This window comes from Cinclus cinclus, chromosome 13, assembly GCF_963662255.1.
Source record: "Cinclus cinclus chromosome 13, bCinCin1.1, whole genome shotgun sequence".
Classification (NCBI taxonomy): domain Eukaryota; kingdom Metazoa; phylum Chordata; class Aves; order Passeriformes; family Cinclidae; genus Cinclus; species Cinclus cinclus.
The window spans coordinates 3,491,084-3,509,201 of NC_085058.1; the positions used below are offsets into that span (position 1 = coordinate 3,491,084).

Here is an 18,118-nt window from a genome sequence, read left to right on the forward strand (position 1 = left end):
TTCAAGTCCTGCCCAACCTGGCCTTGGACACTGCCAGGGATCCAGGGGCAGCCACAGCTGCTCTGGGCACCCTGTGCCAGGGCCTGCCCACCCTCACAAGTAAGGATTTCTTCCCAATATCCCATTTAACCCTACGATGTCACTTTTGACATGTTTATCCCATTTCATCCCAAAAATACCCAGTGCTGGAAACCCACACCCACTCCTTAGACAACACAACCCCCAGTCTCACATGTGTCAAGTCTTTTGCAACGTTTAATCTGGATCTGACTGCAGTTTTCCCTTTTATTTTCCCAGAGAAAAGAGACTGGGCAACAGCTCCTTAGTAAAGCCTTTATGCCACGTTTCTTTACTTCATGCCACACCTCCTGTGAAGGCTGTGCTGCAGCATTCCTAGGAGGGATGCACACAGAGCTGCATGGAGCATCCCATACCTGCCAGGAGCATGTAGAGCTCTGCCATCTTGGGCTGGAAGTTGATGGCAGCACTGAGGAAGTGGAAGGCTGAGGCGTACTGCTGCACTGTGAGGTGCACCAAGCCCAGGTTGTACAGGATCTTCCAGTCAAAGGGAGCCAGGTAGTTTGCCCTCTTCAGGCAGCTGATAGCCTTGAAAAAAAAAAGAAAGAGAAAAACGTGCTAGAAGAGCCTCCACATGACAGGAAACTTGTGCTTGCATGAAACTGGATGCAGATGGGAAAAAAATGGAAACTGGATATTTACTGCCACATATTTCTTCTTCCCAAAGAAGCACATGCCAATGTTGTTCCAGAGAGGAGGGCTCTCAGGAACGCTGCTGGCCACCACCTTGTACTTGGAGAGGGCGACATCGAAATCCCCATGGGCCTGCATCATGCTGCCAGCAGCCAGGGTGGCCTGGGGACGAGACAACAGTGACCCACTCACAGCCCTGTTTGCCCAGACACAGCAAGAACACGAGAGGATAAAATTATTAAACTGAAACCATCTCAGGAACAACCATTTCACTTCTAAGGACTGCCAAGACCAACTGTGGGAGCAGATGGGGACTCTGGAATCTCCCACCACAGAGCAGAACACAGGGTGAAGAACAAACCTGAGTCTGCTTCTTCCTGCACTATTTTAATCAAAACTGTCTCAGAAATGAGTTTGCCTAGAGAAGCTGGGGCTGCCCCATCCCTGAAGTGTCCTAGGCCATGCTGATGGGGCTTGGAACACCCTGGGATAGTGGAAGGTGTCCCTGCCCATGGCACAGAGTGGAATAGGATGGGCTTTAAGGGTCCCTTTCAAATCAAACCATTCTGTGAGTCTATGATTCCATAAGTATTGCAACACAACACTGCAAATGTTTAGGGTATTTTTTGGGGTGACAGAAGTACGTCTTAGAGTCCTAGGCTCTGAAAAGATCTATGCACTAATAGATTCTTTTTACAACCAAGCACAGATAGAAATAGTTCTGGTGCAAGCTAAGTGGGGAGTAAAATGTACTCAAGCAAGACACGCAGCAAAGCTCTTCTAGTTCACACTGACTGGCTGATACTGCAAATTAATGGGAATATGCATGGGGAAAAAAAAAAGGAAGTGAGTACAACACATTATATTTAAACCACACTAGTTAAGTCCTTTTTAAGATTTCTCAGTGACAAGTAAAATTCATAGGCGCAAAGGTGTTTTCACAACAACTCATGTTTGTCAACCACACATTTCAATGTTCTGCATTGCTAACAGGGAATAAAGGAGAGAAATGAAGTAACAGCCCTAAAAAGGGAAGCAGTTCCACAATGAGGAATGAAACCTAGACGCCAAGCTCAGCTTTCCAGGCCAGAGCCAAGGAAATACACACAGCAGCTGGAAGCACAGGGTATCAGCAGATGGGAGAATAATAAAATACAGTATCACTTGGATCACAAGGGACCTGGCACAGTTCTGGGATTTTTAAAAGCCAGAAGATCTTCCTTCCAAAGTAAATTCCACCTGGCCTTGGTGCAACTTCAGATTAAAGACCAAAGGCATCAATTTAATATCCCATATTCTGCCTCCTTCCCTTTCCCTACCTCCACACACATGCAACTCCCTATCCAGGGAAACATCCCAGAAATGTATTTCACAAAAACCTCTCTGGGCAGGATCCTTTCCAGCCTTTCCAGGCCCCAGATGCAGATGGCAGAGCTCTGACAATGGAATTAGCTTTAGGAAGTGTCCCCTCATAGTTCAGCTGGTTCATTTCCACTCCTCACCATACCTTGTAGTTGCCTGGGTCATAGGTAAGCACGTTTCCAAGGTGTTCAAAAGCCTTCTGGTAATCCCCAGTCTGGGAGAAGAAGTACATAAGTATCAGAAATTCAGGAAAAAGGGGAGTTAAGAAGGAGAATGCAGGGTTTGCAGGCACCAGAATTTCTGGTTCAGTTATATAGCTGGAAAAGTGAGTTTTACAGTGCTCCCATTACACACACATGTTCCTATTTGATAATTCACAGATCCTAAGAATGTGACTCAGCTGGATTCACTGCTCTGACCCAACCACAAATGAGCTCTGGGTTCACAGGTCTCTGCTTCCTTCTCTGTCCCAGAAAACAGGCTACAAACTGCTACTCTGCACATCCCCAATTCCCTCACCACAAATTCCTCACTCCCCAGGGATCTCCTGTTCATGTGACTTCCCCTTCCTTGTCTTCTCATGGACTCCAGGTGTTAGTGGGCATCACTGTGGCCATGTATAAGCATGTGAGAGCTTAGAATCACTTGAATCCTATACATTGGAACCAGATAAGCTCTAAGGTCCCTTCTAAGCCATCCCGTGATTCTGTGGTTTCAACTGAATTCACCTAAAGCTCATCTCAGAGACACCTTCCACTAGCCCAGGTTGCCCCAAGCCCATCTAATCTGGCCTTGGACACAGCCAAGGATCCAGGGGCAGCCACAGCTGCTCTGGGCAACCTGTGCCAGGGCCTCCCCTTCTTCACAGCCAAGAATTTCTTCCCAATATCCCATCTAACCCTGCCCTCTAGCAATGGGAAGCCACTGCCCCTCGTCCTATCCCTCCATCCCTTGTACCAAGTCCTTCTCCAGCTCTCCTGGAGCCCCTTTAGGCACGGGCAGGGGCTCTGAACTCTCCCTGGAACCTTCCTCCTCTCCAGGTGGACACCCCCAGCACTCCCAGCCTGGCTCCAGAGCAGAGGGGCTCCAGCTCTCAGAGCAGCTCTGGGGCCTCCTCCTCTTTTCAGGCACTACTGCCTATTCTTCTTTACTTGTTCACTCTTTGGGAAGCCAGCTTCTGGAATAATCCAGCCCTTCCCATCCATTTCACAGACACGAGGATAAGCACACCTTTGTTATTTAAACTGATTCTGATTTTCCTTTATGGTGCATTAGCACTCACAATTTCATGGCTGTTTTTTCAGGATAACTTGCAAGACTCCTGCTGCAGAAAAAAGGTAATGACTAGTCATGTTTTGTTATACTTGGAGGATTTATAACAGAGTTAGGGCAGTTGCCAAACAGAATTCCCGCTCTGGCTCTGGTCCAGAGAATCAGCTTGCTTTTAGCAGCAATGAGAAGATACAGAAAAGCAAGTTCTGTCCTGTAAAATTCAGTCTGTAGAGAACTATGTGCAAACAGTGGGAAGGTGGATAGAAATTTACTCTATAAAAAATCCAACACGGTTATATTGAAAGTAATTAAGTCTTTGTAGCAGTAACAGCATTTAGTACCTGCAGGTACAGTAGGCCCAGGGATGTGAGGAGGTCTATGTTTTCTGGAGAAAACCTGGAACACAAAAGCCAAAGGGCTGGATTTGCTTTTCAGCCATTCTGAATAGAGTAAAAATAGAACACAGAATTCTGATGCTACATTACTGTTGTATCAATCCAGGAAATTGAACTGTTATTATTAAAAACAAATATTAGAACAACTGCCATCATGGGGACTTCCTTTGAAAAACATCACACCTCAGCTTCCCAAATATCTTCTGGGTATCAGTGGGAAGGCACAAGGCACTGTGAAATAGATCTGGACACATAATAAGATAATGTGGTTTTGTTCAGCTTCAAAGTGAGTCTGAATCAGTGACCTGGAAATACAAAATGGGATTTTCCATCATGTCTCACAAACCACCCTAAGCCTTTTGGGCCATGTAGGACAGGCAATCCTCAGCATTCCTGATGGATCCTACACACTCCTCATCAGATTTTTAATTCACCTTATAAAAACATTACAAACAAACAGGATGGAAATCACAACAAAAAAGGACAAAGCACAGAGAGACACACTTTGTGGTCTGACTCACCTCAAGAGGAGTCAGTTTTTAATTCCCTGCTACCAAGACTTCAAAAAATCCGATCTGTACACTCACACTGGCAGCTCTAAACTTCAACCAGAACAAAACTACCTGGCCTGGTGGAATATCAACATGGAATAACATACTATCCTGGAGCTGGAAAGTAATAGGCAGATTAAAAAAAAAAAAACAAAAAACAAACAGGAATAAACAGGAATGAAGAAGAAAGGAGGGCATGGGAGTGCCAGGATAAGAATATAAACCTGGTAAGATGCTTAGCAAGGATTATTTACGTAATAAACACTCTAGATTAGTCCAAATGTCTGCCCAAGCCCGGCCACCGTCAGGCAGCAGGGAGGGCAGACGTGTAAGGAAACACTACATTGACACACCCGTGGCTCCCAACACACACCTGATTTTCTAGTGCTGGCCTCCATGGCTAAGCCTCATTTGAAAGCACTGGCAATGCTTGGGAATGCCCTAAAACAAGATTAGGTGGGCACTAAGGGGCAGTGATGGGGTAGGAGAAACTCCCCGTGCACCAGCACATCTCCCTCAGTCACAAACTGCTCCGAGGGAAAGCAGCAAGTGACACCCAGCCAGGGATTTTGGATGGACAGTCAGAGTTATGCTGTTTTGGGAGATAAACCTTTGGGATGGATGAAGTCAGTTTTGGATTGCTTTGCTCCCAGGCATCTCCATCCACTTGTTATTCCACTTTTTTTCTGGCAGCCCTCTCAATAGATCCCTTCTTCCCTGCCACACTGTCAGCAGGAGCAGGGACAGCTGAAGTGCTTGGAAGTGCCAGCTTTGCTCAGAGCCCCTGTAATTACCATTAGCTTTTTAATCACGGCCTCAATTCAGATCTGGGACACTAATCAATTTTCTCCTGGCATAGGATGGGAACGGGCAGATGGAAAAAACAGATATTTCTTACTCTATGGCTTTCTTATATATTTCAATGGCTTTATCTATCTCCCCCTCCAAGAGGTGAATTTTGCCCAGCATCATGTAGGTCAGATCGTGTCTGTTGAGCTCCAAGGCATTGTTGAGCTGGTCTTGTGCCTAAAAACACAACCACAGACAATAATAAAATAATAAATTATTACAGAGCCCTCAGCAAAGCAACAGCCCATGAGTAATCTCCAACAGCCAGGGAAGGAGCACAGCCAACAAACACCCGCTGCACCTGGAGGCCACAAACCCCAGCCCAGCTAATCCTTGGAACAAGCTCTGCACCAGTAGCCACCTGCTTTTAGGGGCAGTCAAAGGTAACACCTTCGAGCCAAACAAGAGGCAGTGGCCTCCCAAGGAGGAGATGAGCACAGGCCTGCTCCTGGATTTGAGTTTGTTTGGCTTGAAGGATGCTCTGTATTTATTGGGTGAACCGATACTCTGCAGCTTATTCTTCCTTAAAATGCTTATTCAACCAGTGATGAAGTGAAAATCTCAGTGGAGGTGTGAGCAGGTCCCAGTTTGGAACATATTAGTGCAGACAACAAATCCCAAGTGCGAACCCACACTCCAGAGGCTGTTTTTTCACAGGGATGCCTTGAACAGGGAGCACAGTTGGAGTTTGCTGCAAGGGCCACAGCACCCCACCAGCAAGAGCAGCAGGGAGGAGCTGGGCCAAATTTGGAACAAAAAGGGTCTACATGCTGGTTTTTCCCTTAGAGTAGCTGGATCAGAGACACCTCAGTGCTCACCGCCAGCACTCAAGGGATGGTTAAGCGAGGAGCTGCGAATGGCATGCAGGGAATCAAACTGCATTTCAACCTCCAAGACTCCTTTGCTAACTTCAAGTTTAATTCAAAAGGAGCTTCAGACACAGGAGCAAAACCTTCCCATGGAAGAAAAAAGGACCTGCTGCACCTCCAGCAAACAACCCCTTAACTCTTCCCCTCTGAATCCTGCCAGACCCAAGGAGCAGAGGTTTCCTTCAAGAACTCTCTGCACAAGGTGCAGCAGTTTGAGCTGGGGAAATGGTTTGGGGTTTTACCATCACCCTTCTCTTCCTTCAAGGGGATGGGCCTGGATTGCTGTTCCCACAAAGCCAGGAGCGTTCCTGGGTCTGGTTTTAAAGGGCTCAGACACAAAGCAGCTCTCATTAGAGCACTGCCCATTCTGTCTAGTTTGAGGTTCCTCAAACATTCAGTTTAAAACCAGAAATGTTCTCTGAAAAATATCAGATTTAAGAAAAAGCCTCTGGCCCTGCCGCAGGCTGATCCCCCTTTATACAACCTGACTGACTTGCAGCTGACTCAAAGTAATTCAACACAGATGGAAACAGAGACAGCTCACAAACCTTTGTCCCCAGAAACAAAACACTGAAGCAAAAAACTTTCTTGATGCCTCTTGCTGCAAATGATCCATTTCAAGCTACCAAAGACAGTGAAATCTCTGGGATGCTTCCTTGCTTCCCACTGACATTACCTTGTTGAAGTGTTTCAGGTACATGTAGCACACACCCAGGTTGTGGCTGATCTCCTGCATGAAAACAAACAAACAAGCAAAAAACCAAATCAGCACAAGGTATGAAATAAAATCTGACAACACTGACCCAGAGAAGGAGAGCCCTGTGACTGCCCACACCCTTCTTGCTTTGTAGAGCAAGTAAACCTAGAAATTCCAGTTACTTCAGGCACCTACAGAGCCCAAGTGGGGTTGCACAGAAAACGTTACAGTCCACTGGGACAAAAGCCACAGAAACGACTAATCTCTTTTGAGAGACCAGACATTTTCTCTTCAGAGAACAAGGAGCACAGGGTCGCAGTCTCGGACACAGGCCTGCAACTGAACACACTGAAGTTCATGTGACAACAGGCAACTTTTATTGAGTACTGTTCTCCTTACAGGGTTTTGGAAGTCCATGCAGTTAGTCCTGGCTGAATTGGTTGCCACCAGGCTAACTGGCCAATAGCTGCCATGTCCCCAGTGGCCTAGACCTGCTCCCCAGGGGCCCAGGCTGGTCAAGTTATACAATTAAGGTAGCTATATAATTAGTTATATTTCAGTTATAAAATTATAATTAGGATTATATATAACTGTGAGGCTTCCAGGTCAGCTGTTAGCCACCACAGCACAGATTGGCTTCTTCACCATGGTGTCACTCTCTAAAACGTGCTGTTCTCATGGCTGACTCAGTCTGGCTGTACATCAGTAGGATGTATGCACAGTGTCCCACCCAGCTGGAAAAAAACTGGAAGATGTGCCTCAAAACACAACTTGAGCACTGGAGTATCTGACATCCCTCTGGCATCCTAAACAATTTTGCACAGGGTAGGAAGATCCCTTAGGGATCCTAAAGACTTTGGTGACACTGTAGGGTGCCCCTAATTCCTCATCCATAGTCTAACACACAAGGCACATCCCAGCACATCCCTGAAAAGCAAGGTCCTCCCAATTCCTTATTTTATTCTGGTGAGCATTTCACTGATTCTTCAGCTTAGATAGCTTTGACCTTTCATAGGAAACTCTCTTACTTCCCCATCAACCTGTTCTCCTCCACACAGCCTCTCCAGCTGTGCAGAACTGAATCAGTGACTCCAGGCTGCTGCAGACTGTAGAATGAGGGAAGAGCACAGCCTGATTCTGCTTCCAGTGCTGAGCCAGAAATGGGGAATAACTAATCAAAATACCCACTGCCATCTGCTTGATGGGTTGTAAATAGGGTTACAGGCATGCCAAGCACTGGAAACGCAGGTGGAAAAAATATTCATGATACAAAAGGTTTCTGAGTTGTCTGGCACAGGGTAATTTGAATGACATCAAAGCTATCCTTGTACCCTGAATTTTAGATGTACTGAGAAACAAAGGAATGAGCTGACATATTGCAAGCCTACTTTAGAAACACTTCTGCAGGCAAAACAGGCACCTGCAGAAGGCTGCAAGGCATGGCCTCTCCCTCACCCACTGTCACACCTTTCCCTTTGCAATGCTCTTTCTCTCTTTTTGTCTTTTTATACAGAAGAGCTAATTTAATCACTGTTCCTGTATTTTCAGTGATGTTTTGCATTACAAAAGCTTTCCCAATTACTCAAGCAAGTTTTAGGAACTGAGGTTTCCAAACTCTCCCCATACTTCCCTTAAAGTGCAGATGTGGTTATGTTAAAACTGATCCTTAGCAAAGTTCCAACACCTTGCTCAATTCTCTGTGCCCCAAGGCAGGGATTTGCCCCAAGGCATGGGATTTGGCTCCTGTGATCCAAACCAGGCTCAGACCACAGGCAGTGTGAGCTCACCTTGGCCTGGGACAAGTTTGCAGCTATTACAAGGATCTGCAACTCCCTGAACACTCACCCAGTCCTTCTCATCGAGTTTTGCTGCTTCGTTGTACACTTCGATGGCTGCCTTATGCTTCCCCAGGAGAAACCTGAAAAAGGATTACAATTCTTAGGTCTTTCCTGTTTTCAGACCCTGCTGTGCAGCCACTATCACCTCTGGCAGTGAGAAATAATCCTTTTTGCTGCATCTCCAGAGATGTGCAGAAGTTTACAATCTCAGCACTGTTCCCTCTCAGGATCAAGGTCATCCATCCTGACACTGCTGGGGATGTAAAGAGTGAATGCCCAGGCTCTGCAGCCTGCTTTTGTCTCCAAGGAAAGAAATAGGTGCCCTAACACAACACTTAGCAACAGAAAAGGGTCTTTAGGGCAAATCTGCCCAGCTCAGGTCAGCACCTGTAGCTCTGGACCTTGAAATCAGTATCATCTTTCTGCCTGAAGCCCAAAGAAAAAGAAAACACAACAGCAGCCAGGCAGATAACAGAGATTCTGCTTAAAGAACAACCCACACTTCGGGAAGCCAAGCCAAGTGTTGATAAGGAGGAAACATGTCTGGAATTAAGCAGCCTAAGAGAAAAACAAAGCATAAAAGGTCCTGTGTGGCACATCCAAGAGAAACAACAAATAAAACACCACTCACAGGGATCGTGCCACCTGCTTGAGGTTGTCAGCACTTCGAGGGTTCAGAATGGAACACGTCTGGAAAAGTTCAAGAGATTCTTGAATTTTCCCCTCCAAGCGAAATATCAAAGCTGTAAGACAACATACAGCAGGCAAATGAATCCATTCTAGGCAGGAAAAACTCTGACAGCAGAGAAAGAAGGGGGAGTACAGATATATCACATCAACCCTGCTCTGGTGTTCCCCCTCCTGCAGGACCCACGGTCTGTGTCTGAGGCAGCACTCTGTGTGCCTGGAGAACTTCGGGGGTCACAACAAAAGCTTTAAACCTTGGGCACTTGCTTGTATACATGCAGTCTGGATTTCTCCCCTCTCCAGACTCTCCAGGCTGCAGTATGTCCCTGCCAGCAAATCTCCACTTTCTCCCACCGTGGCACTTGGAATTGGAATGCCACATTTTGAGAGACATGTTTTATGGGCCAGAGGGCAGGGTAGGAAGAGGAACACCATCCTTAGAGCAAGTAGTGAGACAGTGATCACCTGAGGTGGGTAATGAACAGAAAACATGCATCTGTAACAGAATCAAACACACACCAACACACTGAAGGCCAGGACCTGTAACCCAAAGAAGAACTGATGACAAATACAGAGAAAACAGGATATTTAATCTGCCCATTTCATGTGAAAAACCCAAACTTCAAAACTAAACGGAGAAAACAGAGGGGGAAAATGTATTTTTGACATAAAAATTCTGTTTCCCTCACCTACCCCCTGTATTGTTCTCCATATCTCAAATCAGGAATGACCTGCTTTAGCAAAAGGATTTTCAGACGTACCTTGAACATAGACAGCATATTCACAGAGCCCTTGGGACTCCTGGAGCTGCTCTTTGATGACAGCCTGGAAGGACAAAATTGTAAATTCACATCATTTTAACAAAGCTGATTCCAGAGATTTGGTTCCAGTCACAAAACCCACAACCCCACCTCTAACAAGGGCACTGGACCATGACTGGGACAACCACACAGTGCATATGACAGAGCCCTGTGCCAAGAACACTGTGGCCCTTTTAGTATTCCTCTGTTCATTCCTATTCCCAAAAATAATTAGATACTACCTGGGGAAAATGCCAGGAGGCATCTCTGAAAGCATCTTCTGCTGATAAAGGTACCTACTCCAGGCCCTTTGTGAAGAAATAAATTGAACTGGAGGAACTGCAGCTGAGTCAATGAAAGCCAAAAGAACAAATGAGGAGTGAACAGGAAAAAAAAAAACATGATGAAAATATAAATTCTTGCTGGCTGCATCCATGCAGCTTCCAGTTTGGGGTGGGGTGGCTGCAGCTTGGAAATATTCCATAGTCACAATTGGTCCCACCTTTGGGAGGATGACACCCTGGATAGGAATCAAAAGCATAATTTCTGTTCTGAGACCCCTCTTTTGTGCAGAAGTGGAAGAGATACAGGGGGGTAAGAATAATTTCTGGGTGAGCAGTGACCTGATGCTCATCTGGCATTTCAGATGTGTGGTCAGTACCAGCATCCCTAGCCTCCAAGAGGAACAGAAGTGAAGGAACTGAAAACTGAACCTCAAATACAGCACATGGGAAGAAAACTATTATTGAGGATGTTATTCTTGAGAAGGTATTTATTGAGAAGTTACTACTGAGAAGAAGGAAAGTTCTTATTGACAATCCTCACTTGTAAAGAGAGAAGGGAAAGGCAGAACAGGCCTGAGCTGCTCTTCCCCCACCTGTACCTGCTAATTTATCAATGTAACTCTTCCCAAAGTGCACGACTATAAAACACTACTCAGAAATAACCAACATCTCCTCAGTTTGGATACTCTGGATTGTTCCATCTACATAAGCCCAGATTCTCAGAGCAAGAGAGGGCAATAGAGAGCTATCTTTTAGAGAAATCTGACTAATTCTATATACCCTACCTAACAAGTCCTACAAAAGCAAAAGGCCCTCAGATGAGGAATATGATCTCTAATCCCAGATTTCCCCCCCCAGGGTTTATTTAAGGTGCTGATGACAGAATTTAGACACAACAGGCAGGAGACCAAGCAGTCTCTGTGTCATCCCAGGGGATGCTGCAGCTGCAGACTCTCAGGGATGCCTGCCTGGCACGTTGCTCAAGCAGCATTGAAAGGGTCAAAATCACTTTAATGCCTTCACTTTGGGGAGTTGATGTCAGTAAACAATCCGTTTTTAATGGCCTTTTAGTTCATTGAAAACTATGGGAGATTTTAAAACTGCATTAGAGAGGGAGCATTTCAAAGCACTGAGCGGGAAGGACCAAAATGAATTAACACAACAGGTCACTTGTTTCTTACTGAGACTAAACGAATGGATTTTAACAATGCCCAAACTGACCTGGAATCTTCCAGTTTTACTGCAAAAAACACTGTTTTGTGAGCTCTGAGGGAAAGGAAAGCTGGCCTGCCAAGCAGAGGAGCATTTATGAGATGTCTTCTCTCGATTTTCCCCCACTATTTCCTTGCTTCCATGACTGATGAAGACATGGACATGTCAGTGTTGCCCTTGTATTTGTTATTTTCTCTGGTTTCCTGAGCTGCACATATTTTTCTTTTCTGTACTCTGTGATTCCACATCCCAACACAGAAACAATCAATGCAGAGAATCACACCAAGAAACTCCAGTCAGACAACAAAAAAAGGAAACAACTTCCTCTTTTGAGGGCTGGTCCAACTTGTATTTCTATCTAGGCAAACAAAAATCTGAGAGGAAATTACTGCAATGATATAACTTCCTGGCTTTGTTAATTAAGAGCTAAATGAAATTCCTCCAGCCTGCCCACTTCCTAAGCAACCCCAGGACCTCTCCAGCAGAGGCAAGTCCTGACCAACCTGGTGTTTCAGAAGCCAGAAAGCCTTTTCAGATCTTTGCTGCACATGCCAGAATCAGAATGGCAACTCTTATCCCCTCCTCTTGCCCATGGGTGCATCCTCTTCTTGGGTTCACTTTATCAGGAAAACACACTGTTAAATAATAATTTGCTATTTCCTTAGTCCACTTGCCATTATAATCCCAAACAACCAGTTCCAAGCCCAAGCCCAAAATTAATTAAGAGTGTGCCATGGATCATGCATAAAATGAAAGAATTTTGCTCAAGAGTAATCAGGATATTCTTTATTTACACTTGGTAGTAATGTTCCCCTCAACTGAAGTGCTTTCATTGTGTCTCTGCAGTATCACTGAGAAACATGCACTGTGGAACTGTGTTATTATCAGTTTGGAAAACCCTATCCATCACTTGGAATAACAGAGGTTTGCAGTTGCTTCCACTTTTCCCCTCCCAGTGAGATCCTGAGCTCACACATTGCTCCAGAGAGCTGCACCCTCGGATCCTGAAGGGAGCCAAGGATTGGAGGACAGTGAAGTAATCTTACTTGTGTTTTCCCTTGGTCCCCTTATTCCAAAGGAAGTCAGGAAAGAGGGTGTTTTGGAAACTGTCAAGAAAACTGTTTATTCATTACATCAGTAAAATCCCACATTCTGGAGGCAGCTCTTACCTTACACTCCTCATAGTCTCTGCGGACATAGAGCAGATAAATCAACCAGTTCTTCCTCTCTAGGACTGGCAGCTCTGGTGCTGTACATGGAAAATATTCACAGAACGCAAGGAATCAAACTGAGCAGCAGAGAAACTGGGAGAGATATTCCCAACCACCCCAACTGCCCTCACAAGGCAAGTAATTCAAGAACTGCAATTGCAATTAATGATTGGACTTGAAGGCTGGAATGTGGACTCCTAATCAGGGTCTGGTTTTATTCTACTTCTCAAACTGGTGGATTAAACATCTTGTTCAGGACAGACACCAAACAAAAGCTCTAAGCAGAAAACTTCCACCTGGTCTACTGGAAGGTGTCCCAGCCCATGGCAGGGGCTTGGAACAAGATGGGTTTTATGGTCCCTTCCAGTTCAAACCAGTCTGGGATTCTAAAAGACTTGAGGCATTGGCTCCTCCTAAAGCAGATCCGGGAGTAAACAGATCCACACATACATTTTAATTCAACACCAACACTGGTTGGAGGAATTGGATCTTTTCAAGTACACAAGAAGCAGCTTGGAGGAAATGAGTTGGATTCACATTTTGAATCTAGGGCAAAAGAATCAAATGTCTTTAAGATAAATTTCTGGGACTGAACGAACAGAAAACAGACAATACACACAAAAAGCGATTGGAGAGATGGGGTCTGAAGGTGAGAACAATTTCAATTCAATCCAATTCAATTCAAACTTAGTTCTTTGAAACTGTGAAGGGCCTATGAAACATCACAGGTCTGAGAGACTGCAAAGCTACTGCAGAAAAACATTCGATGCAGTGGAGGAGGAAGCCTTGTGCTCCAGCATTTCAGTGGCGCGGAGCTCGCAGCAGTAATTACGGCAAATCACGGATGGATGTTGCTTAGCGATATCCACGTCGGGTTTACAAGTTGAACACACTGCTGTGCATTTCATTAAGGCTGGGAATGCACTGCTAGGACTGGAGTCTCCATTCTGAGGGGTAACCATAGCAACTGGCCCAAAAGCTCCCTTTTTGCAAGTCAATATTGTGACGGGGAGCGCAGAGTAAAGCCGGGCGAGGGCTGGGGCAGAGCTGGGGGGGCACAGCACAGGGACACCTTCTCCAGCCCTTTGGCTGGGGGAGCCCAGCCACCCCCAGAGCACAAGGTGACACGGGGGAGCCCGTGGACCCCTCTGCCAACGGAGGTGAGGAAGGAGAAACACTGCAAGGGGAAGGGCTGGATCATGTCGGGAGGCAGCTGCCAAGTGTAATTATCTTTTGGAATGGCTGAGCTTTAATCACCTCTGGAGCACACCAGGCTCTCCCCCACAAACCACATCAAGTCCAGTTGCACTGAGAGCTCCTAAATCCAAGATCCTTCAGCTGTTGAATTTGGAAAACGTTTCACAAAGCCATTCTCATTTTCTTGGTTCTTCTTTCTTAAATTCTAGAATATCCACCTAGATTTATATTAGAGCTGAGAATTAAATGTGCACACTAGCAATTTAAGGTCAAATACCTTCTAAAGAAGGTTCAACTGCCCTAAAACAAATAAAAAGCTTGAAATCCAAACAAAAAAGTAATCCAAACACACAAAAGAGTAATCTAAACAAAGAAGTAATCCAAACAAAAGAGCAATCCAAACAGGCTCATCTTACAGAAATGCACAGATCAGGGATCCAAATGTTCCGGAATTCTGCTTTGCTGTGGAGTATCTGGATCTTTGTAAATAAGGCATTTCACTAAGCATGTTCCCAGATCAGATTAATTGATTTCTGATGGCTTTATGTTTTCTATTTGTCCTTTTACAGTGAAAAAAATGAAGGGAAGAGTCAAGAGGCTGCCTAAATAGCCACAAATGGATTGAAACCCCTCTATTTCACATCTGAAGCCCATTCAAGGGCTACACCTAATTCACTGACACTCTATAATTACTTCCCTGTGCAGCCCATTAGCAGTAGCAGGGTGTGACAGAAACACGGCTCTTGGGGATGCTGGAAATGCGCTGCCCCATCCCTGGAAGTGTCCAAGGCCAGGCTGGACGGGGCTTGGAGCACCCTGCTCCAATGGAAGGTGTCCCTGCCCATGGCAGGGGGTGGGATCAGATGGGCTTTAAGGTCCCTTCCAACCCAAACCAGGCTGGTATTCTATAAAAGCAGCTGGACTTGTGTGCCCTTCCCTGCCTGGCATCTCCTGGTGCCACGAACTGGTACAAAACACCAAACCTGACGCACCTGGGCACTTCCCACCTTCTTCTGTAAGTATGGATTTAAGGACAGACACTGCAAACTCTATGTGCCCATCAACATTCCACTAACAGTCAGAACTGAAGTATCCTTCACCATTTTGAGGCTATTAATACAGCCTCAAATTAGAAAATGCTACAGCTGCCTGAAATGGGGAATAATCAAAACATCTCCAGACACACCCCACCAGATCTCCAACAATCTGTTCATGCCTTACTGGAAGGTTAAAAAGAAAAAGTACCATTAAAGGTTAAAATATACAGCAATGTTGTGGGCTAAGATAAGACACCAGTACACCAGAGAGGGGAGGGAAGATTGGTTGTTTAATTCCTGAAGGAAAGAGCTTTTTCACACTTAGGAGGCAAGAAGGATGTTATACTCCACTCCCACACCATGGAAACGCCTGCTGGGAGCAGGGACGGGAAAGAAGAAAGGCTGAACAACAGACCAAGGGCTGAGCAGAACAGGCTGCAAAGGGAAAGAGGAAAAGCTGAGGAGTTGCCTAAGAGTGCTGGGATGGAGAGAAAATGGAGAAATCAAAAGCCACCGTGAGCCCCAGGAGTGAGCACCATTCACATGTGCAGATAAACCAGCTCTGCTTCCCCAGTGATACACTGAGCTAAGGATAACTCTGTGTGATCGGGAAAACACGGGGAGATTTTACACTCAGATAAATCATTCAGAAATAGCAACAAGGCTGACTGAGGAGACACGAATCGCTTTTCTTCTTCTTTTTCCCTAAGACAAGCAAATTGAAAGCAGGCAAACAATTCTGATGTTTTTCAAAATCTGTGTCTAAATTAATGATTGAATTTGACACAGGAACATATCTGATCCCCCCCCACCAAATGGCTGTGGGAAGTAAAAGATTGCTACTGGGCTCTATGCTATATTCAGATGCAGAAAGCATTAACAGACGTTATTTATACACCTCTCCAGAACCACAACCATCTTAACCTGCATTTCTGCTTTCCCACCAAGCAGTGGACACCTGCTCCTGGTGCATTTATCTCCCTCAGGTTTGCTCCCTCAGCCTGTTGACGTTAAGGGCTGTCACAGTGCTATGGGTCACTGCATTTTCCTGAAGAAAATGGAAATACAAATGCCTAGCTATTTGGGTCTCTAGCTCCAGAGAAAAGGAATAAAACACCTTCTTTAATATATGGACCACCAGGAGTTTCTCCTATGTCACTGCTGTATGAAGACACACTGTTCTTTGTCAGCTCCAGCAATAATCCAGGCACTGAAAAGGCACAGGTTGGACAAGTGTAGTTTAGATTCTTCTAGCAGTGAAGAAACAAATAACCATTATTTGCTGTGAATCAATCTGCCCAAGGGCCAGTCCAGGAAAACACAATCATCAAAGAACTTGGTAGCTACATCAAAAAAGAGTTTATAACTTGCGTAACTGTCTTTTGGCCTCTCTTTTGTGGGACTACAAAACTCCTGTGCCAGGGAGTCAGGCACCAAATATACGATTAAATGCCTTTGAAGTCTATTTTGATTGAATTCAAAAGGGAATCCATCTGATCCCCTTGCTGGCCAGTGATTGATTGCATGAGCCACTCCCAGCAATGTGATTTTTCTTTCTGAAAATGCTCCTTTAAGGAAGCCACTGGAGCAGAAACCCAGACAGAATTAGAGTAAGACCATCAGGTTTGCATATGTGCTGTTCTATCATCACCCTTCCCTTTATTCATCCTCTTATAGATTTTCTCAAAGGACTGAAAAAAATAATGATTTTATTACTATAAATAATAATAAAAAAAAGGGAATTAAAAGTTATTCCCTTTTGTGTAAACCTCCTTAGGAAAATATTTTGTGCTTGCATCTTCATAGTGGGTAATTATAGCTTAGGGATGAACTATCAAACAGTGGGGCTTAGATTTAATAAAAGGGCTCTAAATTGCTCTAAAAAGAAGAGGGGGGAAAGCTCTTATGAGATTTCATGGGGGAAATTATTTCTAAAGCACCAGCAGTAAAAGTTGCTCAAGAACAAGTTTTAGTCATCTCAGGGTCAGTTCAGAGCCCCAGCCCTCCTTCCAATCCAGATTACTGCAAAGGGTCCCAGCCCCAGATCACCCCTTCCAACTCTGAACCCAACCTGCAGCAACCTGAGCAAGGGCAGCAAAGGGGCAAAAGACTCAAGAAGACACAAAGAACAATTTGTTATTGCCAAAAATCCCCAATAACCTAAAACAAATATAACATACAGCACAAGGAGAGGACAGAAAAGCTCTGTAAAGGCAGTTAAATAGAAGTATTCTAAATTTTTTCATACTACAATAGCTTCAGGAGCCACAGTCTGGATCCACTGTGGTAGGTACCACATATGTGAGAAAGGCTTTCCAAAAGGATTCAGCTGTCCCGTTCCAAATTCTAATTCGAAACTCCATGCTGCAAAACAGCATCATCCAAGAACAGAGATATTTTCAAAACTAACAAACACCCAGGCAGAACCTTAATTCTCTATTGTGACATTTTGATTACTGAGGCAGCAGAAGCACAGAAGAATTTCATAAAGTGAATGAATCTTAGAATTACAGGATGGTTTGGGTTGGAAGGACCTTAAAGATAATCAAGTCCCACCCTCCTGCCATGGGCAGGGACACCTTATGCTGTCCCAGGTTGCTCCAAGCCCTGTCCAACCTGGCCTTGGACACTGCCAGGGATCCAGGGGCAGCCACAGCTGCTCTGGGCACCCTGTGCCAGCACCTCAGCACCTTAACAGACAGGAATTTCTTCCCAATATCCCATCTAACCCTATCCTCTGGCGGTTTAAAACCACTGCACCTTGCTCTGAAGAAATCAAAGCAGGAAGCTGGGCTGTGGCAAAGCTGGAGAGATGCAGGTTATCAGCTCCCATCATCAGGCAAAGCTCGCTGGGACACACAGCAGCAGGACTGGATGGGTTTGGAGATTCAATCCCCACTTCCAAGTAATTCCAGTCATTGCCTTAAGGGCAAACTCCCAATGGCGTAAAGACAATCTTGCTGCTGCAGGAGAGCATCCACATCTGAGAGGAGACACATGGAATTCTCTGTGGAGCACGGCCCGCCCCATCCTGCACTCCCAGCCCAGCCTCCCGTGCACATGTGCTGACATTATTGCCAGGATTACCAGTATTTCCATTCCCAGAGCTTGGGGAAGGCTCAGGCATGGTTGTGGTTACAGCCCAA

General features: G+C 45.3%; 1 protein-coding gene across 1 annotated transcript in view; it reads right to left on the reverse strand.

Annotated features, from left to right (window-relative positions):
• Positions 1–18,118, reverse strand: part of BBS4 (Bardet-Biedl syndrome 4) — a 33,499-nt gene that overhangs the window by 5,554 nt on the left and 9,827 nt on the right. The window contains exons 2-11 of the mRNA XM_062501390.1: positions 12,697–12,776; positions 9,993–10,056; positions 9,176–9,287; positions 8,552–8,624; positions 6,686–6,739; positions 5,190–5,317; positions 3,687–3,741; positions 2,219–2,287; positions 721–873; positions 435–606 (exon numbers count right to left, since the gene is read on the reverse strand). Coding sequence (XP_062357374.1) covers positions 435–606; positions 721–873; positions 2,219–2,287; positions 3,687–3,741; positions 5,190–5,317; positions 6,686–6,739; positions 8,552–8,624; positions 9,176–9,287; positions 9,993–10,056; positions 12,697–12,776 — 960 coding nt within the window. The remainder of the gene's footprint in view (positions 1–434; positions 607–720; positions 874–2,218; positions 2,288–3,686; positions 3,742–5,189; positions 5,318–6,685; positions 6,740–8,551; positions 8,625–9,175; positions 9,288–9,992; positions 10,057–12,696; positions 12,777–18,118) is intronic.